Consider the following 27,299-nt stretch of genomic DNA (forward strand, 5'->3'; position numbering starts at 1 on the left):
GGATAATTTTATTTTTCTTGAATTTATTTTAACACTATACTTATAAATAAATCATGTATAACCCTTATATTTTGGTATCACTTTATCTTCACAGGTAAACTACAATTCACAAGGTAATAATAAAACATATGTCACTGCAAACATTAGGCAATAACTCCAGTAACTGGATAACAATGATGTCAAATCTAGGGGAATAAAACACAATATTGAGACTAGAAAAAAGGAATTATTCTAAATCCTAACACCGATTCAACTACTTCCCCTCCTTGAATGTTTCACTGGTTGTTGAGAAATCAGGAAATTCAAATCCACTTGAATTTAGTTTCCTAGTTTGTTTGTTTGCATGGTTTCATCACGACCAGAGTTTACTTAATATTCTCAGAAATTAAAACTTCTAGATATTTTACAGTAATGAGCAAACCAGCATGCTTCTGTTGATTATAACTCAGGAGTCCTCAGGAATATTTTCATACAGTTTGAAATCAATATATTTCTGTGGTTGTTTCAAATTTAATTATTTATATAATAATTATTGAATGGAGCTAGAGGAGAATTTACATGAGAAGGACTAACTCTCCTTTTGTTTAAGTGAAGGGGCAAACATCAGTTCAATTCAATCAACAATTATTGAAGGCCTACTATGTGTCAGTGAGGATCATAACACCCATACCCAAAAGTCATCACCTCCTCTCTCAAACCCCATGCTTTTGCGGGTATATGTGTATGTCACAGCATTCTAGTCATTCTCATCACCGCCAGCACCTCAGATGTTTGGCCAGTTAGGCACTTGTTCTTCCTACTTCTGCTCTTTGCTGATTCAGCCACTCAAGTGAACCTAAGTTAGATCACGTAACTGCTCTGCTCACAACCTTCCAGTGACTTCCCATACCAGATAAATACCAACCAAAGTCCTCAGCATAACTGTAAAGTCCTATGGCCTGCAGTCTCCGCCACCTCTCCAATCTCCTTTCATGGTGGTTTTCCCTTACATCCATTGCTCCAGTTACACTGGCCACCTCCTGTTCCTAAGCCTTTATGGACACTGGCTCCTCGATCTGAGAGGCTCCCCAGGTATTCCCATCTCTCACTCTGCCACTTGTCACCTTGACAGCAAGGCCATGCCTGACACCCTATCAAAAATTGCAATTGCCCTCACCCAGCACTTTCTATTACTTTCCACTGCTTTATTTGTTCTTTTTAATCCTCAGCACTTTTTAATATCTAACATACTGTATATTTTAATTTTTTGTCCTATTTATTATCTCTCCTACTAAAATGTAAGCTTTATGGGGGCAGAGATTTTTAGTTTCTGTCATTTTTATTGTTCACCTCTGTATCCCCAGCATCTGGAATAGCATATGGCACATAGTAAGCAATCAATAATTTTTGGTCAAAGCAAGGAATAAATAACAATATTATCACTGATAATAAACACTTATTAATGTATTATTCTCTGTCATTTACTTTGCTAAGTATTTTAAATCCATACTGCCATTTTTTTTTTTCTCAAATAAGTATATATGTTATTAGCTCCATGTAGTGGAAAAAAACTAAGGCACAGAGAGGTATTATAATTTGTTCAGAGTCACATCTCTTTCATTTTATTTAATTAATCAGTTTATTTATTTATTTACTTATTTTTAAATGGGGAGGGGCAGAGGGAGAGGTGAATCTTAAGCAGGCTCCACACCCAGCATGGTGCCGGACATGGGGCTCAATCTCATGACCCTGAGATCATGACCTAAGCCAAAAGCAGGAGTCAGATGCTTAACCCACTGAGCCACCTAAGTGCCCCAAAGTCACATCTCTTTTAAATGATTATTTATCTCATTATGTTATAAGAAAACATTTCTGCTATTATAGTGTTTTACCAAGTCTAAGATTCTCATTTTTTCATCTTTTAACATTCATAAGTTGGAATGCACCTAACAAAAATATGTTAGAGTTTAATTAGCAGAGATTTCATTTTTCTCGGTTAAGTGGCACAAAGAATAATTGATGATATTGTACATTCAACAGAATACAGTATATTAAAACCTTCTTGAGGTCAGTACTCTCTGCTTCACCTCTGAATCCTTGATGCCCAGCACAATATATAATAGAAGGCAAACACCAGCAAACATATCCTGAATAAAAAATAGAGTTAGTATATTTTTCTTCCTTCTATTTCCTATCTTCTTCAGTAGCTTCTCCCATAAAGCCTCTTAGAAAGGACTTAATGAGGGCAAGGAACATAAAACTATGCTCAACATTTTATTCCCAATACACCTCCTATTACTAATAGTTGATTAATAAATATGGGTAGAATGAATTAATCGTGTAATTCCTAGAGCTGAACTCTCTTAAAGGCACATAATATATGCCAGACTTGATACTTAAAAAAAAAAAAAAGATTTCAAACCTCTATTAGATAATATGGATACACACGGGTTTTAGAGTCAAACTATCTGTATTTAAATGCTGACTTTACCGCTTATGGACTGTGTGAAGTAAGGAAATTCATGTAACTTCTCTGTACCTCAATTGTGCACGTAAAGCAGTACCACACTGCCTGGTATATGATATATGCTCAATGAAGGCCAACTAATATCTCACATTATTGTTTGCTGCTTGTTTATTGTCTACTTAGATGCTAAACAATGTACTGAGTTTTGTGGATTCTACAGTTTTTACTTTAGGAAAATTAGAAATGCCATAAGCAGAAAGAAATTAGCTCAAAGACAATTACTTCCTCCACTCTTTTTTTTTCCCCCACTCTTAACAACAGTGGGCAGGCTGTTTCCTTATGGATCAAGTTGAGGTTCTCAATGTCCCCTCCAGGTTAGTATGCTTAAGAGTGAGGTCTCTGTAACCGTGCCTCTGTTGTTTTTCTGTTCTTCTACTTATGAACTTTTAACTTTTGAAAAATTACTGAATCTAGGGGCGCCTGGGTGGCTCAGTCGTTAAGTGTCTGCCTTCGGCTCAGGTCCTGATCCCAGGGTTCTGGGATCGAGCCCCACCTCGGGCTCTCTGCTCAGCAGGAACCCTGCTTCTCCCTCTCCCATGCCCCCTGCTTGTGTTCCCTCTCTCACTGTGTCTCTCTCTGTCAAATAAATAAATAAAATATAAAAAAAAAGAAAGAAAAATTACTGAATCTCTTGGTGCTTCATCTTCATCATTTGTAAAATGAAAGTAATTTATAGTACCTCCTCATAGATATGTTCTCAGAATTACAATTCCTGTAAAAGTACATATGAGCAGTGTTTGGGACAAATTAATTTCCAAAACATGAAGATTTTTCCATATGTGTTTCCGTCATTAAATTTCTAAAGTGTTAACACCACCCATTGTCTTAATGGGAAGTGAGGGATTTTGATGGACTTGGTTTGAAATCCTGGTTCTATCACTCGACAGTTATGTGAGCTTGGAGAATTACTTGATTTGACTTCTTTCATCTCTGAAGTGAAGGTAAATATATCTACCCAAAGATTGTTAGGAGCATTAAATTAGAACAAATATAAAACATATGACACAGTTCCTGGCATGGTAAGACTAAATATGTAGCAGATAATTTTAATAAGATGACCCCAAACCCTCTATTTTGGGTTATTATTTTATATAATAAGACCATTACAAATTCATGTTTAATTAGAGCAGATGTTTACCTCTATTTGCAATAAGCATGAGATGCTATGAGAAAATCAGAAAATATAAATGGATTAAATTACAAAAATAAATATACCTTCACATGGCTGATTAATTTGTGGAATTTCACTATCTTAAGAAGCCGTAAAGCCACGTATTATGAGTGAATTCTGAAAAGAATTGGATAATTTCCTGACAGGTAAAATTAATGTTTCTTTTTAAAACGTAGGTGTAATCAAATCTCCTGTAACCATCTGATATCCATGGGGATCAGGCAGAATTTCTCTCTTCTACCCAGAGCATTGCACAAATACCAAAAGCCACTTGCAGTGTTGTTATAGTTTTAGGTTTCTTATTTCCTCTATCAAGCCCTTGGGAAGATTTCTTCAGTAATTGACCTTGGATTTAAATAAATACCTAGAGGGTGGGGAGAAGGAAATGTTTCTGTAGTCAGCCCAAATATTATATGTTGGAATGAAATTAACACAGAAGATCAGTGAAGGGAAAACCATGAGGAGAGATACATATTTTAGAGAAGAAAGGAAAAAATGAAGGAGAATCAAGAAGAGAGCTCATGCACTTTATGAGTAGGAGGTAAACTTGTATTGTGAAGCTTTATATTCTGTTTTAAACTTACAGTTTTTTAGAAAATGCCTGTATTAGTCTGCTAGGGCTGCCATAACAAAATACCACAGACTAGGTAACTTAACAGAAATTGATTTCCTTACAGCTCTGGCAACTAAAAATCCGAGACCAAGGTGCTGGTAAGGTTGGTTTCTCCTGAGGTCTCACCCCTTGACTTAGAGATGGCCACCTTCTCACTATGTCCTCACATGGCCTTTACTCTGTGAATATGCATCCCTACTATCTTGTCCTCTTCATTTAAGGACAACAGTGCTATTGGTTGAGGGCCCTACCCTTATGACCTTACTGAAACCTTAATTACCTTTTTAAAGGCTCCATCTCCAGATAGAATTATAGGTGGGTTAAGGCTTCAACATATGACCTCGGGGGAAAAAATTAACAATGTCCATCCTCCAAAATAAATATGTTTTGTGATCAAGAATGTTTTATTAGAATCCTATTTACTTCAGTCCCTTCTTAAAGCATTTGGCAGACTCATTTGTAGAATGCATGACATAATTCAGAATGTCATTTTTGATAGCTTATTATAGAAACATGGAATATGGACTTGGGGGACACTGATTTACTTTCTATATGTATGATTATGATTCACTTACCATTTGAGCCTATGTTTTCTCATTTGTAAAATTAGAAATTTGTAGTTACAATTACTCTGCAGTGAATTCAATTAGATAATGGAGATAAAGACATTGAAAAATGTAAAGCACTCTACAAATGTTTGTTATTTTCACTGTTTTCCATTAGAATACTCCACAAACTATAATCTGTAGTAATACTGAAAATAATATTTCTTCTTTTCAAGGCAGATTGAAGGAAAAATAAATTAAACAAAATAAACCAAAATACAAGAATGAAATAAGCCATGGGCAATATATTTCAGGGGACAGGAGACTTGAAATTTTCCTCTGGAAATAAGTTAATTATGTGGGAAAATCTTAATATGGAGTTTTGTTTAGTTTCTTTTATGAAAATAATAAGCACAGTGAGCATAATAACAATGATAGAATAGTAAGGAAAATTACACAATTTTGATAAAGTGTTATATGTAAATAGTGACTCAAATGTATTTTCTTTTATATTCTTTTAACCTTTCCCTGATACACAACCACAACCACATGAGGCATTTAATAACATAGTTTTATTAAACTAGCTCTATCATCAAGTAAGACTCAATAACCGAATACAATGAAAAAAGTGTCATATCATTTTGCCCTTCCTGGAAGATAGAGAAAGCCAACTCCTGTGGTGTATGATATGGGCTGGAACTTGGCCAAAGTGCATTGCTATGACTCTTCCGTGAATCTACATCTTCTTTTCCAGTATCTAGCAATAAGGCAAGTTCTTTCTTGGGCACTGGTGACAACACGTATATCACTAGTACTTACTCTGCCAAAGTCTGGCATTGAGTGGAACTCTTGGGAGTCTTACATAGCAGTATATGGAATAGAAGGGATGGGGGATAAATTTGACTTTTATTCTGCTAAAAGTCAAATGGAATGAAATGGCCCTGCTTGTAGACACCTCTCTGCAGCACAATTCCGAAGAAATAAGTTCTGATCCTTTAACATTAGTATGTCTGTATTAAATTAAGTCCTTGCAATGTAATATGTAACAATTCAAACCTGAAAAAAATCTCTTTTATCAGTATCATTGCTTCACAATCAATTTAAATATGAATGTTCTGCGATAGGATTACTTTGGGGAAAAGGAGACTTTGTGTTCTCCCTGCTTCTCTTTGTTTTGAGCTATCTGGTAGTTTTCTTAACGGTAGTGTAAACTGCATTTATAAAATAACTTTTTTAGCCTATCAACTATGAGAACTCCTAACTACCCCATTTGCTGTTTTCCTCTATTATCTTTTTCCTTTTTTTGTGATATTTCACAACTGGACCCTCCCCTGCTCCCTTGACCTACCCCTAATGTTCATCTGTCTTGACTGAGAGCTAATTTACTATAGGTCAGACACAAGGCTAAAAGCTGAGGAAATAATCCTGAACAAAACACATTAGTATGTAACCTCATTTTGGTAAATTTGAAAATATTCCTTGGTGGAGATGGCATCCAAGCAATCCCCAAAGGCTAAACAGGAATTAGCCAGGTGGAAATGGGATCAGAAACACTGCTGCATGTGCAAAAGCCCTGGGGCAGAAAGAACAGGGTACAGTTGGGAAATTACTGGTAATTTTGTGTGGTTTAATAGTGGAGCTGAAAGATGAATAAGCATTACAAATGAGCTAGAGAAATAAACTCATGAAGGGCTTTAGGCACAAAGAAAAGCAGTCCAGTGTTTGTTTAGAGGGCAGACAAAAGTGATTTAAGGGATTTTAATCTGGAGGGTAACATACTCCAGTTTCTACCCTACAAGATGCCTCTGGCAAAAGGTAGACAATTGTTTCAATGGGGTAATTTTAGAGAAAAATAATGAACATTAATTTATTATGTGGTGTATTGTTAGATACATTTTGGTGTGATACTGTAGTCTTTAAAAATCTGAAATCTGGATCATTATAGAGCACAAAGATAAACATACTAACTCTATGCTAAAAGACAAATCTGTTCAAAATTGGCAAGGCCAGAGTCACAGCAAACAAGCATCTTGTGACAGTGTGTCAGTGCTCCTTGTGTATGATTTGTGTGATTGAGACAATAGGCCGGTCAATCTTCTCATTCCATGTGGGATTATGCAGTTTCATCGGAGCAAAAATATTTGCAAAACAAGTCTCTTCCCTCCCAGAGCATTATATGCTAATTAAAACATCTAAATGAAGAAAAGTGCATTCATTTAGAAAGCATTCTTCAGTATCTATATAATTCTGAATCAACTACAAATGAGAGATGGCATTATTTAAATTGAAGGAGCTGGAGAAAATGCTTGGAGTTAGGTTTTAACTATTGCCTTACTAGTCTATCAAGTGGTATAAAAGTGGAGAAGAATTTTTCCATCAGCCAGAAAACTTTGCACAAAAAAGGTGCTTGTATCCCAGCAATGACACCACTGACACATGTTTTTAAGGCTAATGCTTAATATTAATAAGAACAATAAGAATAAAATTAGAGTATTTTAATTTTTAATTTTAACATTTAACTTTAACATTACAAAATTAATAACAAAATAAGAGTATTTAATTTCAATATTAACTTATTTTAATTATTTTAATATTAAATAATATTTAATTTCAAGTTATTAATATTTCTTCATTGTGTTTTTTCTTTTTGAGACATTTCAGCAAATTCAAATGCAAATGATATATATTAGAATCATTTCTACTGTTTAAATTTTAAGGATTCCATTTTACTTAATTATGTTGCTAAATTTTATATCTGAATTGTGTTAACATAGTGTCAATTTTTATGAATTCTGAATTTTGATTTTGCAAACATCGATATTGAAATCCCAGTAATGCCATTTTGTTCTAGTGTTGCTTTCACTGGCTAAAAAGGTTAAAAGCCTGCCTTACTCGTCCACTGCTGATGGTGGGGGGAGTGTAGCTGGTGGTGATTGGGAAGAAAGTAAAAATAGAGAAATGAGACAGAATCTACGAGACTTTGGGAGATGTGGTGTCAATGGAAGAAGGGGAGAAAAAAGATACTCTTTCTTCCTTCATGAACTTTGTGTCAGTGAAGTTATGAACATTACATTCACATAGAGTGAGAACCCTAGAGGAAAGAGGAAAGCTTAGAAGAAAGGAAGAGGAAACAGAACAAGCAAGGAGACAGCTAGGAAAATAGCATCACTTCAGAAAATGCTACAAGTTCAGTGATTAAATGTGCAGAAAATCCATACCCCCTTCCTACTGCCATCTCTATCGTGTTTTTGGAAGCTTTATACGTACCAAGTACACTGTGATAGATGTGGCACCTTTTCTAGGGCAGCAGAGTCAAGTCAGTGACATGTTAAAGAAAGCAGACAATGAATGACGAACACCTAGAGGCTCAGCACAGGACTACCTGAGTTCCATAAACCTGAGCTACTTGGAATCTGGCTAGAGTCAGGGCCCCTGGGGTTATTGCCAGTAAATGAGGTTAAGTTAGGAATGCAATGTATATATGTGGAAGACTGGCATACCCTTGCCTTCCTTTGATGGAAATATAAATATATTTTCCCCAGAAAGATGATTCTCTGCAGTGATTATTTCCATGGTATTGTTAGAACATTCCTTTGGATATGTTCTAGGCTTAATAACCTATTTATATCTGGTCAAGGAACCTTACCAGTTTTATTTGGAATTTGGAATACATTTCCCCATTTTAAGAAATCTAGTTAGAAAATAATTTATGAGGGCGCCTGGGTGGCTCAGTTGTTAAGCGTCTGCCTTCGGCTCAGGTCACGATCCCAGGATCCTGGGATCGAGCCTTGCATTGGGCTCCCTGCTCAGCGGGAAACCTGCTTCTCCCTCTCCCACTCCTCCTGCTTGTCTTCCTGCTCTCACTCTCTCTCTCTCTGTCAAATAAATAAATAAAATCTTAAAAAAAAGATAATTTATGAGACAACTAAATTGGCAACAACATATGCTTTACATTAATAAATGTCAAGTTTGAGAACTTTGTTAAGATGGGTCAGTTCTAAGAGCATCAGGTAGATCATCAAGCTACTTCATGTTAAAGAGACCATACTCAGAATTGTTCTTTACTTTTTAGCTGGAGAGCACTTTACATTTTGGTGCCTTTTTTTTTTTTTTCTGATCCCTCTCCCCTAATTGCTTTATCTTTAGAAATTCGTGTGATACTTAATGTGAAAAGACTGTTACAATAGCTCTCTCCCATTCTACTAGGTCTGAAAATTCTAAGGTGAGTGCTCTAAGTATCAATCCTCTAATGGTTAAAAAGGCCTGAAGCATTATGAAGCTTACTGAAGAGTTGGCTGTGCTGTAATTTTGTTTTCTCTGATTTGAGTTGAGCGGAACCATGAACAAGCTGATGTTTGGCATGGGTCAGATGGCTGTCATGGTACTGAGGTGGCATTCAGGTACTTTGGTACTGGCTTAGTTTTTTTTCCATGTTGAAGGCTTTTTGAACTGCCAAATAAAAATGGTTTCTAAAGTATTAGGACACCTTGAGGTGATGAGCAAGCAATGTAGGTGTTTTCTTTTGAATTTTATTTCAGAAATCTCTACCACAGGACCTCTTGGCATGGGAAGCACCACCACCAGTACCACCCTACGGACCACAACATGGAGCCCAGGCAGAAGTACCACCCCATCAGTGTCAGGAAGACGAAACCGGAGCACCAGCACCCCGTCTCCAGCTGTGGAGGTGCTTGATGACATGACCACACATCTGCCATCAGCATCGTCCCAAATCCCAGCTCTGGAGGAGAGCTGTGAAGCTGTGGAAGCCCGAGAAATCATGTGGTTTAAGACCCGTCAAGGACAGATGGCCAAGCAGCCGTGCCCTGCAGGAACAATCGGTAAGTATGATCTGCAGAGCGAAGCTAAAGGTCTTTTGTTAGGTTAGCTTGCTTTTCTTGCAGTTTTTTTTCTTTAGTCTTTTGCTTGTTCATTACTATATATTTTTGTGACTTTGCTTGATTGAATTCTGAACTCAGCTGAATTGCAATTTAAAGCAGTGTATTTTTGGAGTTTGAAAATACATTGTGGAGAAGTCACCAGTGAGGATTTGGTGTGTATCCACGTGAGGCCAGTGGTTTTTTTGTCCCTGGTGTGAGGGCTGTGGGGGAAGTTACCATTAGGCTGTGGATGTCCCGGCTGCTCCAGAAAGCCAGCCCATCTCTGCAGCAGCCCCAAGCGAATCACTAGATTGTTGGGAGCTAGTTCTCATGCTTGTCACCAACTGTCAAATGTTGAGAACAGAAAAGGAGGTGGTGGACTTCTCCATTAGAAGATGATCATTGAAATGACCTAAAACTTCACAAAAGATAAAATTTGACCATCCTTTTGATAAGTCAGTGTAGCTGTCCTTTAAGAACCAGAGGTTCTTCACAGAGTCAGGAGACAGGCTCCCATCCCTCAACACCCCCTAGAGAGAGCAAGAGCTGTTGTTTTCTCTAGGGGATAGTTCAGAGCTAAATAGTTCTTCCCTCTCTCCTGCTCATTTTTTACTGATGTGATTCATAATATCCTCAAGTGGTAACTATATTATTATTTACAATTTTTATGCCAGAAATAGCCTGGTTTTCTTATTATCACATACATTGCTCTTCATAAAACTAATATCTGATACACTAAATAAAATTTGCCTTATTCCATAAAATATGTAAATAAAGTAAATGCACAATAGATGTCACGATACAAGCAATCAGGACTATGTCTTTGGGTGTTATTGATTTGGCTGCTTTAAACGGGTTTGTCTTAGAACAGTTCCAACGTGGATATATCATTCTGAATCCTATAGTTTGTGAAGTGGTAGAAAGACCAAAAAGAATACTGGCTTTTATGAAAGTGCACGTTTAATTTTTTTTCAGCAAAGTGTTTAAAAATATTCTGAAATCTTTCTTCCCTTTATGAAAGGGTGCAATGTTTAGTTCTAAAGTTTTCTGTGGTACTGAAATCCATTTGGTTCCAACAGTTTGAAACCTTTTCTCTTAGCACTGTCCCCTTCTTTCTGGGCCTCAGTTCCTTCATTTCTAAAAGAGAAATAATAACACCCCCCCCCCCCACAACCGAACACTTCAGATATTTGTTGTGAAGGTGAGTGAAATACTTTATTTGAAAGCAGTTTGAAAACTACAGAGCACTATAGAAGTATGTCATTATTGTTCTGTGAAAATTGAGAGAGGCTTAAAGGAAACCAAACCTTCTGGAGCCCTCCCAGGTGAATGTCCCTATGCTACAATCTTATTTTTAACATTTTTTCTGTCCCTTCTGCTGTAGTTCTGTTCAGACCCACACAGGCTGTCACTTGAATTATTGTAATAGCTTCCCCCAAACCTTCACATCTCCCTGCTCAGATTCACCCTCCATGCTGCTGCCACAGTTATCTTTCTAAAACCTTAATCAGCTCATTTCTCTCCTCTGCTTAATGTTCATTGATTTTCGAGCACCCACAGGTGGCAGACAAGGGAGTTTATGATCTGACTTTGCTTGCCTTTCCAAGTCCATTAAACACTATATAGTAGACCTCAATTTAAAACATTTGAAGTTTCCCAAAGACAACATATTTTTTCTGCACCTGGAATGCCCTTTCCTACCTCGTTTTCCCGAAAAACCTGCAAACTGATTCCTTTAAGACTCACCTGCTGCCTTGACTCTGAAAACTCACACAATCAGCCCCATAGAGGCAGGTACCACATCACTCTAATTTATGAAATTGTTTCCTGTGTCTGGTGTAGTTGCCAACAAATGCTTTAAAAGTATTGAATGATTTTGTTTGTTCTGTTGCATTTCTCCAATGTCAGTTGTTTGTCAGGCTCTGTGTGTCGTGTTTTAACAAACATTATCTTAGTTTAATAATCTCAGTTTTGCCTTTGTTCATATTTAAACATAACACAGGAAGTCTTTGTAAGCAAGATGGTTTGAATATTTAAAGCAGAGCTATTTTTTCTCATTGTTTTAGGAGTATCAACTTATCTCTGTCTGGCTCCTGATGGAATCTGGGATCCCCAAGGACCGGATCTTAGCAATTGTTCTTCTCCTTGGGTCAACCATATAACACAAAAGGTAAATCGTGTGACTGACCAGGGAGTTTTTCCCAAACCTAGATCTTCTGTTGTTGATTATAACTCTTGCAAACAAAATAGTTAAGATTTTTTTTAATTAATGTGGAAATACTCTCCCATTTTAATTCTCTTTAAGATTTAGTGACAACCTTTGATAACGCTGTGTGCTAATCTAGAATTTTGTTGTTTTTTAAAGGGCAAATCTGTGAACTTCCTCTAAGCCAGGCACTATTGCTTATAATAATTTTATTATTAATAAAATTTTTATGATATTGTGAACTCCAGATATAAAAGTCCAAGAGGCATTATAAATCAAGCAAGCAAAAGCTTCTAGCATACATGCATATGGATTTTCCTGTGGAAATAATAATTACCAAAAAAAGTCTACCTTTGGAATCTTAAGCTAGTTGATAAATGTTCTGTAACCTAATCATTTATCAGTGTTAAAAGTATACATATGTGTGACAGAATCTTGCAGACTCAAATTTTCAGGGCTTATTTAGTTGCAATATGTTGAACATTTTTATTATTAATGCACTGTGGGGCTTTGAACTGATTTCATTACAAACAGAGACCAGATGTGCATTTATGCCAAAAGGGCTATGGGATGAATCCTTATTATAGCAATTTGTGTGGATTTATGCACTCCTAAAGTGAAGAGTCCTTCTATGGCACATTAGCTAGGCTGAGGAATTCCTGAAAGAGATTTTTTCCTGAGAAATATTACAAATGATGGCCTTACTAAAAGCCTGTCTGTGCCATTTGCTCTTTTCTCTATTTGTTTTTAACCAGGCTGATCCTCAATAATATACTGTATAATAATCCATAAATATCTACCCAGTAGATCATTTAGCAGATGAGCCATAACTATCTATTTACCCTAAATCATGGAAGAACAGTGGTTATATTGACTCTAGTTACCCTCTTACATATGCATCTCCATACTTGTTGCTATTCATAATGATGCTTCTCCAATTTCAGCACTGTTCCTGCCACAGTTTTTATGTCCTTTGATTTTATTACAATGTAGCTCAGACCCCAGGGCAAATAACTCTTGCTGGATGTGATCAGATTAAGAGATCAGTAGCATATCTCCTTACATTAGCAACTTTTAAAAAATACTCCCTACATACTTAGCCCAGGGGGTAATATTAATTCAGTAATAATTCACCTAGAAAGCTGAGTGTTTTCATGATAATTCCTGAATATAGTTTGACTATTTCATTGCAGGAATTACTGGGTGACTTTACCTGATAATGATGCTTAATTCTTTTCTTTCCTCTGCAGACCTCCTAATCTTATGACAAAAGAGATAATTCTTTGCAAAGACCAGACAGCTGTTGCCCATTTGATTTATGGATGGGTGTTTTTTTTTTTCAATATAACGAATACATTCCATATTCCAGAGCATTTCTGTTTAATACTGTAGAGTCTGTAAAATTATGTAATATTACAATTATATTAAGATTATAGCATTTAGGCAGTGGAATTTATAATAATGCCTTAGCTTCATTTCTTAATAAGTTTATAAAATCTTCAAAGGTGTAACAGAAGGCTTTGGAGCACCCTGAATCGGATAATTTAACTAGCCCAAGGTCACTGTTGGAGCTGGGTTTTTAGCTGGGTCTGCCTTTATCAAGACATCATGCATAGCCACAACACTGATTAAAATGTGCCCAGATTTTGACTGCCTTTCTATCATACTTACTTTCCTAGTCTCTCTTTACTTTTGTCCATCCTTTTACCTGTTGTGTCCCTCATACTTCCAAATATTTATGCTATTCATGGAATATAAACGGTAGTTGAATAGGTTTCTTAACCACAAAGCTCCAAAACTTTTAAATGTTAACATTGTAAACCTCCAAGAGAGAATTTGTATGCAGTAATCACAGAGCGATTTGTCTAAATTATCTCCCTGCTCTCCAAAGCATCTTTCACTGAATTCATACCTTTGCTCATTTCCTCTGTCAGTACCAGAGTCCCAACAACAAACAGATGGAACATTCGAATAGGGTTTGTTTACAGTGTGATTGGTGGAGCAAAGGTGAACTGCGAGGGATTGAGCAGTAATGCAGTGCTAGTAACAGAGGTGGAGCTGCTCCCAACCCCAGGCCTGTGGTTGCTGTATCAAAGGAGTGACTTAAAAAAATGGAAGCAGATGTCTTTGAGAGGAAAGTTGACCTACGGACAGAAGGACAGACAGAGATTCAGCCTAGCCTCAGGCAACTTTTCAGAAAGGGACCTAGGGGAATAAATACCCTCACCTCACTTTCCCTCCTCCTTACATTCACTTGCCCACCTTCCCCATTGGACAAACTCAGTGGAAGCCAGAGAAAAGGGGCACTCTGAATAACATCCTAAATTCACTCTGTAGGGCAGAGAGCAGGATGGAGGAGGATGGAAAGTGGCCTTGAACCAAGAATTGGAAAGTACCCAGCATGGTTCTCAGCTTTGCACTTCCCTTCTCTTAACCCCCCCTCCCTTTCCCATCCTCTTTGCACTGCCCCCCACCTCCCAGTCTTCCGCATTCCCTCTGCTCTGCTCTTAAATTCCCCCCTTTTTTTAGTGGATTTTTTTTGTCATGTTGAAAAATTAAAATAAAATAGCTATTTTTCATGATCCATTCCTTCTCTCTTCCCCCTTTTGTTGTCCTGTGAACTTCAAACTTTTAAAATAAAGGAACACTTTTTACCTCTTGTGAAAGCATAGATGAGAAAAGAAAAGAGGGAGTGATTCTCTGTAAACAGCGTATTCAGTTTCCCCTCCTCAAGAGTTCAATGAGTGAAAGCATCTTGGAATGTGAGGCACCTCCTTTATGACTTTATAGTGTTTCTGGGGAATTGTTGAGGGCTTTCGAGGAAAGAACACCTCTGGATCAGTCTCTGTATCTATACCATGGGGAGGATCATTCTTTTCATTATTGTTAATACTGTTCACCCACTGTGTGTTTGGCACCACTGTAGACAGCAAGTATACACAAATAAATGGATCAGGATGCTTACTTTAGTTTGAAGAAGCAAACTATATTTTCATGTTTGTTAAGAAATGAGTGATGTCCCCCACCCCCATCCTTGCAGTCAGACCATGAGGGAGAAAGAAAACAGGCAAAGAATCTTGACAGCTTCCAATTCACAAATGAATTCAGGCTACTTACATACTGGTGAAATTATAGATTAAATTTTGTGCAGTGATAAAGAGTGGATTACATTTGATTAGAGAAAATGTAAGCCTCTAAAGTCAGAATTTCATGAAGAAATTTATTACAAACTAGCCAGAATACTTTCATAATGATGAGATTTAATAAAAAGCATAATTTGTGCAGAAAGAAAAAGGCAAAAGTTGTACACAAAGGGGCCTTTACCCCAGCAACAACAGAGAAGGGAGCAGGGAGAGAGAAAAATTGGTAGGTAGTTTCATAGATGGATGGGTGAATGGGTGAATGGATGGATGGATGGATAGATGGATGGATGGTTGGGTGGATGGATGGATGGATGGATGGGTGGATGGATGGATGGATGGATAGATGGATGATGGATGGATGGATGGTTGGATAGAAGGAAAGGCAAGTTCAAAGATAAATAGATGGATGGATAGAAAGATAGATTGGTCTTCTTCTTAAAAAGCCAGCAAATTTAGTTCAGAGCTCGGGCTCCTCAATCCTATGTAGTAAAATATCCTATTTTCTCACCTTAATTACTGCTTGCTAAAATAAAGTCTCTGGTTTTAGCTTGATCTCTAGATTACACTCAGATTTTCAAAAAGGAGTTTATATTTTCTACGTTGCTTACCTTTAAAGAGCTTATTGCACTTTACAATTCCTCCAGTCTTTTTCAATTTAAAATTCTTTGAAATTACAGTTTTGAATAGCGGCCATACTTCTTTGCATATGAAGTGAGTTATGCTTCCTGCTTTACTACCTGGTTCAACTATTATATGGAAAATAAATGCCTAAATTGTCACTGGAAATAGTCTTTCTATTTCTAGCAAACTGAAGAGTCTTGTCCTTTGTTTGTTCACAAGCTACTGACAGATTTTGACATAAGTAGAGTTCTTCCTGCATTTTCTAGAGATGTGAGGATCCAGAATTGTAGTGATTCTACAGTATAAAATAAGCCAGTTATCTGCCTGGGAAGACTAGGTTGAATCCTATCACCCGAATTTTATATTCTTCATTCTTTAAATCTCTGTAGAGCTAATATGGAATGAAAACAAATTGCTTCTTAATTAGAGACTGGTAGGGTTTCTAGGACTTCAGGCCTATTTAACCTACTTTCAGTTGTAAGATAGAAACATTTAATTGTTTATATACCTTCTTGACTCTGATTTATAGCAAAATAACATAAGTAGATCTTTCAAAGAAATGATAGCTAGATACTTAAACACTATGAAAAACTCTTTCATGAATTGTTTTGGCACCCAATTAATGTTTGATGTAATAAATCTCAGAAAATGTCAAAACATTTCAAAGAAAATTGTTTTTACATGTGTCAAAATTTGAAATGTAAGTAGTATCTATCTCTGTCGTAATTATTATCCTTAAATAAGCTGCAGGTTTCCCCCCTCCCATTCATGTCCTGGATATAATCTCACCATTTCAATATAGGCATTAATTTACTAATCCTCACAGAACTCATAAGGTCTCTCAGTGTGCATGTGCTTATTTCTGAGAAATAACTTCAGTAGAATTTAGAGCAAGAAATGTTAGAGAACAGAGATTTTCATTAGGTCTTTAAGCAAGGATATGAAGAGTAACATTATTTCAACCCTTTTGCACAGAAGACTTGAGGCAGATTCAAGATATGCATATATCTGTTGTATAGAAATAAGGTAATTGTGGGCCATGACTACTGTGGTGAGAGAAATAAATAGAGCAATCAGAAAGACCATAGAGTAGCCTCTGTATGCCACTGGAAAGAATATGGTCAGTGAAAGTCTGGTCTGGAAAGGCAAACTTTGAGCTATGAATGTTGTGGTCACAATGGCTGTTGGAGAATCCAGTTAATGACACCACCTTGGAGTGCCTCTCTTTCCTTCCCCTCCCACAGCCAATGGTATAGTAGGCCTGTACGTAATAAATCTCTCCCAAATCAGGCCACTTTTCACCACCGCTTCCCTAATCCAACACAGCTTCTGTTGCTGGAGGCTCTTAGCAAGGTCCCTTTCATCCACTCCAGAACCTCTAATCCATTCTGATTGATTTGATTTCAAATACAAGTCTGATTAGACCACTCCTGTTTAGACACGTTAGTACCTTCCCTCGCTCTTAGCGCAGTTCCCAAAATCTTCATCATGGCTTCTGAAGGGGACCACTTAATCTGCCCCTTGCTCACCTCTCCAGTGGCCTAAATCCCACTTAGAGCCCCCTTTGTTCAGTTCCCCTAGGACCCATGCTCCCTCCTAAAGTGTCCTCTCTTACAAGAGGCCCTTCCCTACCTCCCAACCCAATTCCCTTTCCATTCCATCTCACATTCAACATTATTCCCTAACTACAGACACGAGGGTAAAATGCCCTTAAACTTGCGTTCTGTATTGCACTCAACAAAATTAAAATTAAATAATTCTTTAGTTAATTTATTAAAAACCCTTTCCATTGCTAGTATGTAAGCTCCTTTTTATTAGGAACCATTTTATTCAGTATTGTAGCCTCAGACTTTAGCCCAGTGCTATTATAAATTCACATGCTAGGGGCGCCTGGGTGGCTCAGTTGGTTAAGCTTCTGCCTTCAGCTCAGGTCATGATCCCAGGGTCCTGGGATTGAGCTCCAAGTGGCATATCGGGCTTCCTGCTCAGCGGGAGCCTGCTTCTTCTTCCTCTCCCTCTCCGCCTCTTGTGCTCTTTCTTTCTCTCTCAAATGAATAAATAAAATCTTAAAAAAAAAAGAAATTCATGTGTTAATTAAAGAACAATGAACATATAGGCTGAATAATTGTTGAAATTATAGAGACAGTCATCCTATTTTTTAAAGTAAGATACAATACATATTTACCACATACGCATACACAGTGTATACTACGTAGGTATCAATATTGAATTCTGAAGGTAGAAAAGTGTGTTTTTTCTTTCCATTGTACCTACAGTACCCTGTCTTCCCAAACCACGGTTATTCCAGTTGTTAATTTCTGTAGCCTTCCCACCCTATTTCCAGCCTGTTCGTTACGCTTCTACTATATTCCCATAACACCTCATATACATTTCTGTAATTAAAATTGCACTGTTGCATTATTATTACCTGTCTTTATGCCCCTACCCCCACCACCATCCCAACAGGTAGAATGTAAGGTTTGTGAGCACAAGAGCTATATAACAATCATTTTTATTTCCTCAGGAAATAACGAGTGTCCAAATGATTGTTGAATGTTGAATGAATGGAAGATTTTTATTATGATTTCTTAAGTTTTAAGGGGATCAGGATCAATTTTTATTTTACTTTAGAAACATACTTTCCACATTTTTATTATAAACATTTTTGTAACTTAAGTGTACTTCAGTTTATTTTTCTTTACCTTACAACTTTATTTTCGGTGAATATTGAGTTTCAGAGTTCTTTGGCGGACATAATTAGATTTATTCTTCATAAATAAATACTTCTTGAATGCTAAAATACAGCTACTATTTTAAGATAATCTACCAGTGATTTTCATATTTGATTCACTGTTTTACCACACTAGATTATCTGCTATTAACACTTAGTGAGCACCATCATCTTTTATGTTGAGAACAGTTATATTTTGACTTATTAGTCATCTACATTTTTAACTTTCTGATGACTGTACATAAACAAAAAGCTTAAATTTTTATGTAAGGAAACTACATAGGCCTTCTTTCCACCTTTTCATGTCCCACCCTAATATTATAATAACAAATTTGAAAACTATGCTTATACATCTACACAGAAAAAAAAAGAGAAATGGAATAACAGTATGAAAATACCAGTTGCTATCATTTCTTATTTTTTCTCTGTTTAATAAACAATTTTGCTTTTCCCTGATAGATGTCATCAAAGTCAATACTTGCCTCCTTCGTTTCAAAGAAAGGAAATAAGGAAAATATATTACCAAGTTCAGTAGATCTCAAACTTTTTTCAAGTTTTTTTCAACAAGTAAATCAAAAGAGGTCTTCCTCTGCCCTGACATTTCTCAAAGAAAAAATAATATGTGGGGGCACCCCGGTGGCTCAGTTAAGCAACTGCTTTGGGCTCAGATCATGATCCCAGGGTCCTGCTATCAAGCCTTGCATCCATTGGGCTCCTGCTGAACAGGGAGCCTGCTTCTCCCTCTCCCTCTGCTGCTCCCTCTGCTTGTGCTGTCTTGCTTTCTCTCTATCAAATAAATAAATAAAATCTTAAAAAAAAAGAAAAGAAAAAATAATATGTGGTAATAAAGGCATAGAAGAAAACAATATAACAACAACAAAGGTTATAGAGCAATTATACAACACAATGATTAACAAAGTGAAACCATAAAGTTCTACAAATATATTCATTTTTATAAGAATAGCATAGATGGAAACTACAACAAATGCCATCACATTAAAATCATGCATTGATTAAAAGAACATTCCCTTGGACAATTATAGGAATTCCAGCTACTGGATATTCATATGCACAGGAAAAGTTTTTCAAAGTTACCAAGCACTTCTATCATGTGTTTAGACTTACTAAATGGAATACTGAATTTGAATACTTAGCGAACACTAGCATCTCACTAATTGAATTAATGAATACCAAATTTTATAAATCATTCATTGATTATTAGATTGCCAGTAAGCAGCCTTAAATTGTATGTAAAATTAAAATGTATGAATTATTATCACATTTATGTCACTCGGTGACCACTTAAAAGTACTTTCATGACCCATCATCAGTGGGCCATGAATGCTACTTTGATCTACATTGAATGTGTTATGTACTTTTCCTTGAACTCTATAATGTATTCCATTTGGCTTTATAGGTATTTTAGGTATGTAGTCCTTGACCATATTTTACAAATTTGTTAAAGTTAGTGTGGGTATTTTCTATTTTTAAGGATTTCTAAAAAGTACTGATTATATAGTAAATACTTTAACATATTCTTCTTGTAAAATTTAAACATTATAGAAAAGATTTTTCCTATGATTCCCATCTTTCAGATTTTGTTCTATGTGCTTAAATATATATAAAATAAACAAAAATATCATGCTGTATGTATTGTATTTCTTTTTCATAGATAAATGTTTATATGCTACTGTTTTGCATTTTTATTTCATGAATACCATGCTAATAGATATTAGCTTATATAAATAATTTCTTTAAAGATTTTATTTATTTATCAGAGAGAGAGAGCACGAGCAGGGGATGGGGAGAGGGAGAAGCAGGCTCCCCGCTGAGGAAAGGGCCCAATGTGGGACTCGATCCCAGGACTCTGGGATCATGACCTGAGCCAAAAGCAGTCACTTAACCGACTGAGATAAATAATTTTTATACTTGCATTTATTTTAACTCAACAAAGTATGTTGAAAATTGATGTTAACGATATTGATCTCCTTTATACTTTTACGCTGTTGTACGGTATCCTATGATATTTATATACGTAAGCAGTTTTCTGCAGGTCATAATCCATTTTGTTTTCTATTATAAACAAGCTAGAATGAACATTTTTGAACATTTCTTTTTTACATCTGTGGGCTTATTTTATTTCTCACGGCTGAAATTGATAAGAGAAATCACTCAGTTGTATAGTCTTCACATTTCAAAATTTAATGGACACTGGTAATTTGTTCTACATGGGGGCTATACAAATATATATGCCTAGTAGTAATTTCTGAGGGTGATAGACATTTCCACAAATCCTTGCCAACATTTTGTTACTACACTTTTTTTGCATTTAATTTGGATTTTTCTATATATTTGAGGATGAGATTATTAATGAGTTAGCTGTTCCAATAGCTCTAATTTATGTATTTGTTTCTTTAGCATTCGATCCTACTACAAACATTTATTAAGCATCCCTTAGAAGATACTGATAACCTATGTGACTAAGAGTCTTAGTCATGCTCCTTAGAACTGTCTGAATACCTGCTAGGAAGATAGCCTTACAGAGAGGACTTTTCTCTGTGTGACCCTAAATTTTATTTATTTTTTTTTAAGATTTTATTTATTTATTTGTCAGAGAGAGAGAGAGAGAGGAAGAGAGTGCACAAGCAGGAGGAGTGGCAGTCAGAGGGAGAAGCAGGCTCCCCTTGGAGCAAGGAGCCTGATGCGGGATTGGATCCCAGGACCCCGAGACCATGACCTGAGCCGAAGGCAGAAGCTTAACCAACTGAGCCACCCAGGCATCCTTAACCCTAAATTTTATACTGGACTGCTAAAAAAAAAAAAGGGAAGGAAAAAAAAAAAGTTTAGTAAACATGACATTTATGTATTTAAGTTGTTACAGGGTAAAATATCCCTATCTTCTTAATACCCAAAACTATCAGATTTATTCACATGAGCACGGGGTATTAGTCTCTTTTTTAACATCCTTGGAGTGTTGATAACTTGATATATTCTTACAGAATATATTTGAAAAATCACCATATATATAGCTTCCAAAAAGGAAGATGCTAGAAATAGCAATAATTTGCTACCTAGTGCATTGGGATCAAAACCCCTTACTTGGTTAATAAGAAAATGAAGACCCTTTGAAAAGCAGGGATTGTATTTGAGATAAAATTTTCACAGAGCTTAGCAGCCAGTCAGTAGCCTTTGTGTACTAAGTACTAAATTAGGCATAATGGAAAATTTGTGTTTGCCTCTGAGAACTTAGAATATGGTTGGGGTGTCATAACACAAATTTACCAACATCAGATTTAAAAACCCACAGAGAAAATCAAAAGGGAAACCTTAGATTTGACCACTCACATGGATAATTAAGGGGAGAACAATTTTCAGAAGTAAGATTCCTCAGGGGGGAGCTTCCTAAAGACATAAATTTCAAGTTAGGTATTGTAGAAAAAAAAATGGATTAACAGGAAAACACAGGGCATATATTTCAGGTGAAGAAGGAGTTTAAAAACTATTTCTTGGTTTGATTATAATTCATATGCAAAGAACTGTTGTTCACAGAGACCAATAAAGTCACTTATTGAAGGTCTCTTTCCTTTTTATTCTGTGTTCAAAATTGCAGTTGAAATCTGGAGAGACAGCTGCCAACATTGCTAGAGAGCTGGCTGAGCAAACAAGAAATCATCTGAATGCTGGAGACATCACCTACTCAGTCCGCGCCATGGACCAGCTGGTAGGCCTCTTAGATGTACAACTCCGGAACTTGACCCCAGGAGGAAAAGATAGTGCTGCACGGAGTTTGAACAAGGTAAGGACTTTGCTTAGATATATAGTAAAATCAGTGAGACTGCTCTCTGTTAATTTTTCTCTTTCTGTAAAATCAGATCATTCTAAAGAGCATCACTAGTTATATTCAATCTGCTTCACTCTTTTATTATAATGGTGACCCTATTTGACCTCTAATCTAAAGACACAATAAGTGATAATCTCTCCTTATACATTTTGAATTTACAATTCTGTTTTCTTTGGTGCTTACTGTTTTGAATGCTAAATTCTGGCAAGGTCAATAGGAGTAAATGTGATTTATTTTGTTTTTTTTTCTTTCATACTTTTATATCAAAGTAATCATAATAAATAAATGTCTAATCAATAAGTAGAAGTTTAGAAAATAGCCTCAATGAGAAAGCATATTAGCAATTCATTAAAGATGTTTAAAAATGAAATAATTTAATCTAATTAATATACTTAAAAACTCATGGGATAAGTAATTAGGTTTTAATTTATATTTCCTTTTGATATTTAAATTTCTCAGATTTTACTTCACTATGTTAACACTTTTAGAAGGTTTAATTGTATTTCAGCAAATTTGAATTGTAAATAATGAAAATAATTCATTTTTTAAATTTCAGAGAAGATACATTTTTTATATTCTTATTTCTACTTACAAGTATATAATATACACTTATATAAACATAGTATTTTATATGTTTATTGTATATAACCTATCCAGTATATAAGCAGTTTATTTACATAAATATGTAAAGTATGTTTTACATCTTTTTAAGGAGTATAATTTATTCCTTATAAAATCACATGGCGAATTAACTCCCCAATGAAAAGATACTAGGATTGCTAGGTGTGTTCCCTGAAAGATATTTGTGTAGTAGAAGTGATCAGTTACTGAAACTGGATTTTAGGGCCTTGAATGTCATGATAGGCCTCCTACTTTAAAAAAGTCAAGAATTCGGCAGTAACAGAATAAAGTCCTCTAGGGAATTCACTAAATGAACTTTCCCCTTTAGAATGAAAAATGACTTTTGAGAGAGGTCTTTTAATAAGTTTTTTGTGTCTCACCAGACTAAGAGTCTCACTGATCAAGATGGAAGAAATTTTTCAAATAATGATGGTTTGTTACAGGAAGGCCTGACATTCTATCTGGCAAATACGGTTTTTCCTGCAGTTTCATCCTCGGAAGACAGATTCCGTTTTATCTAGTAGATATAAATTATTATTAAAGTTTTTTTTCATGCTGAGCATAGAAGAGTTATTTTTGTCACTTATGCCCCTGATAGAATCACAACCAAGTCCCTAATAAAATGTAATCCACAGCTGCCTATGTAATCTGGACATGCTGTGATTTTAATGTGTTATTACCCAGGCTGACTGGTTGCTATTAACGAATATTGCCACCAGCTATTGTTATCCTAATGTACTGGAAGTAGGATTTCTATTAATGTTACATATCCATAACATTACTTGTTATAGCAATACTTTGTATCTTTATTTAAAAATGGTGTTGATGTCTGACAATATCAGGTAAAGCTGGTAATTAATGTCACATTCTAACTGGCTACAGCTAATCAGCTTGCCTACTCTGAATATCAAATAACTACATAATGGGCAAATTTCCATTTGTGAAGCTTTTTAATGCTTTCTTTTGTTTCCCATTTGGCTCTTTTCAATTGTTTATATAATGTGGTTTGTCATATGTTAATTTGCATGATGGGGTAAGGAGATGGGAGGGCAAAGGTTGTTCACACGCTTGCTGGCTTGCTCTCATTTCCTGTGGTTCCCACTGTTCCCTGAAGCCGTTGTAACCCATCAGATTTGCAAAGTCAACTTGGTACAAATCAATTGAACTCCACATTGAAATTCTGAACTGTTTAGAGTCCTGCAAAACCAAGATGCGAGTCAGTGATCCAAATGACAGCGTTGGCAATTTACTTGCACTCATTCCTCACTTAATTCTTTAGAGGAGTAACTGCTCGATGCTCATTGAAGACTGCATGAATTACCGCACAAAAAGCATCAGAGTAACTGCTTCTTTAACCTGGGTAATTTTCTCCTTCAACAATCAAGGCTACTGAAGGAAAAAAATAGGGAAGAGGAAGAAAGTCACAGTCTAATTCTTGAAATTTTGTGTCATTTATTCAAACAGGGCAATTAAACTTACTTCTTATTTATTTTATCACCAGGAAAAAAAATGGGATTGAATATGAGTTGTTATTAACCTTTTGCCCAGAAAAAAATCACTCTGTTTGCAAACAAACAAACAAAAACAGGCTTCTTATCCCACAGAAGTTTCTAAAATGTTTGTTTTTTTGTTCGGTTTGGGTTTTTTTTTGTTTTTGGTCAAAACCATGAAAAGGAATTATTCAAGATATAAAAGCAGTGATAAATCAGAAGATTAATCACATTCTTCTAATCAAAAGTTACCTATCTGTTGGTATTTTTCCCTTGGAACCGAATAATCATAATGAATGGGCACTTCTATTTTTCTGATAAACAAAATTTCTTGTGTTTGAACATATGGTTTGTGGTGCATATTAACCATCTATATAATCTTTAAACCACAAACAATGTGGGTTCCAAATTTTTGACATAATTTACTTAATTTCGTATGTCTTCATTTGTGGCTCATGAATTAACAGCTAACCTGATGTGAAATGAATCATTTCAAATGACTGAAGTATAATGATTTTTACTAATTTCTACTAAATTTATTCCAAGATTTCCTCCCATCATTAACAACTTTATACCATCCAGTTTTCACTTGGGTTATTCTGAAAGGGTGCTGGCGACTAGTGTTCAAGCCATTCATTGCTTACATTCTGCTGCTGCTTAGCTTTCATTCTCTTCTAGAAAGTAGTGCACAACAAAATAAGGTGTTTTGTGTAGATGTGTTCTTTTATTTTTCTTGTTTTCTTCTGTCACTAACTTGTTTTTTCTATTCTGTGTTTAATCTGCTGTCTTAATGGATTCAGCTTCAGAAAAGAGAGCGCTCTTGCAGAGCCTATGTCCAGGTACTTTCTGCGTTTTTATAAATGTGTTAAGTTGTTGAATTGTCTCTGTTGGTGGTAGCATTTATGGGCATCTGATAGAAAAAAGATAGTGTACCCTGTTGAGCTAAAGGGATTTCAGGGAGGGCATGAAGGGTGGGAATAGAGAGACATGTTGCAAGTGTATGTGCCTTAAAAGAAATTTGGCAGTGCCCATGCTCTGTCATATACAAGATGAATACAGACCAACAAGGAGGTGTAACTTGGTATGTGACAATTTTGATCACAACTAAAAGGTGAGTTGGATGTGATATATAAATCTCTCATTTCTTCATAGAGGTGGTGTGTATGAAAACATTTCATTAATACATTAGGCCAATTAATATTGAGTAGCAAATCACTCAGAAATGACATATAATCAAAATTCTATAAGACAAAGAATAGTCCAGAACATTTGGAATATCATGCTTCTGTACCAAAATGTTCAACCCATGCTGTGACTGTCTTATTTTCCCACTCACTGTAAACATTTTAGTCCTGATATAAATGTGATTTTTCTCCAGTTAACATGTTGTAATTTGTTTCTAAGCAGTGTAGAAACCATTGCTATGTTTATGGGTTCTGTGTGAAAAGATCCTAGAAACAACCTTTATAGTTATTTTTACAAGGGAAGAAGGCAGGAAGGCAGTGTAGAAGTGGGAAAAATTTTCCTTTTTTCCCACTAGGTTCTTTGGCTGGTCTAATGATTAAATTGATGTAAAACAGATTAACAGGAGAAAAACAAATTTAATTCCATATGTACAGGAGCCCCCAAAAGATATGAGACTCAACAGCAGTCAGGCAGTTGAGGCTTATATGTCATCTTGAGCTAAGGAATGGGAAAGGAGCCAGGGGCTTCAAGAAAGAAGAGGGAAAATAATTTACATCAAACAGATATTAGATAATGTGCATTTTACTTTATAAATTAATGAATTTCTGGGTATAAGAAACATTCCTTTGTTTTTGTTTTGTTTTGTTTTTTCTCCTAAGGCTTTGGGAATTTTATACACACACACACACACACACACACACACATGAAAACCTATCCTCTTAGTATGTACAATAGGTAGAGAAGTTGAAGTACTCTTCAGCAATGAAAGCTGAAGATCTTTTTTGAGCAATATTAGGATTGTTTTTGATTGCAATCTATGCTATCCCCTTAATGGGGCCTTGCAGATAATCAGACTTTCAGTATTTAAATCTATGAAATGCATGGCCATTCAAACATGAATCTCTGATGGAAAATTAATAGCACAGTTTATTCAATGGTTGATTTCCTGGTGTTGTAATTGACTGGCTGTGAATAAATGTTTCAGCTATTGACTAAACATCTGATAAGACCAAATACAAACAGAATATTTGTGAAGCAGAAATGCTCTGCTCACTAAGACATGGCATTAGTTCTATTCGTTGTCACGTAGATTATTACTCCATGAAATTCTAGGGTAAATCATACTTTAAACTTTAGTCTATTTGAATTTTAAAGACTTGGCTGATGTCCCTAGTGTTTCTACTTGGAGCACATTCTGAGCTATCTATGAAATAGGTATAAAATACACTAGGAGTGCTTTATGTATTAAATTTGAAAAATATAATTATTTAGGTGTCATGAGATTCTTAAAAAATGTGGCCTTTCCACGGGTTTAAGTAATGATTCTTCTAGGTTTGACTTTGACCATTAAATCCATTTAGCTTTTAACTATTTAGAGGTACACTGTCTATTCTATGAATTGCCTAGATCCATCCTTCCATTTGTTTACTTTTTACTTCCTATATTTGTTTATTTCACCAAAAAAAGGACAGTAAAATCTGGACCATCATCTGTCAACCATGATAACTGTTAACAGATCTGTAGGCAAACAAGTAAATGGTGGTTGCTTTGATTTTTTAAATAATATGTGGATCCCCAATACTCATTATGCTTGCACCTCCAAAATTTTAACAAAACCAAACAATTGGGTCCAATATTTTTCTTATTTCGTTTTAATTTAGATTACACTGAAATCTTTGTTTACTATCAAAAGATAGAAACTAATATGAGTCATAGTAAAAAAAAAAAAGGAAGAAGAAGAAATCA

The 27,299-nt window shown here is 35.7% G+C and overlaps 1 protein-coding gene across 10 annotated transcripts in view; it reads left to right on the forward strand.

Annotated features, from left to right (window-relative positions):
• Positions 1-27,299, forward strand: part of ADGRL3 (adhesion G protein-coupled receptor L3) — a 1,229,798-nt gene that overhangs the window by 633,903 nt on the left and 568,596 nt on the right. For 8 of the 10 annotated variants that reach the window (XM_035726124.1, XM_035726125.1, XM_035726123.1 and 5 more), the window contains 4 exons: positions 9,374-9,676; positions 11,782-11,885; positions 22,027-22,212; positions 25,169-25,207. In XM_035726124.1, coding sequence (XP_035582017.1) covers positions 9,374-9,676; positions 11,782-11,885; positions 22,027-22,212; positions 25,169-25,207 — 632 coding nt within the window. The remainder of the gene's footprint in view (positions 1-9,373; positions 9,677-11,781; positions 11,886-22,026; positions 22,213-25,168; positions 25,208-27,299) is intronic. The other 2 variants (XM_035726122.1, XM_027598552.2) reach the window with 1 other exon arrangement.

Source organism: Zalophus californianus, chromosome 2, assembly GCF_009762305.2.
Source record: "Zalophus californianus isolate mZalCal1 chromosome 2, mZalCal1.pri.v2, whole genome shotgun sequence".
In the NCBI taxonomy this organism is placed as follows: Eukaryota; Metazoa; Chordata; class Mammalia; order Carnivora; family Otariidae; genus Zalophus; species Zalophus californianus.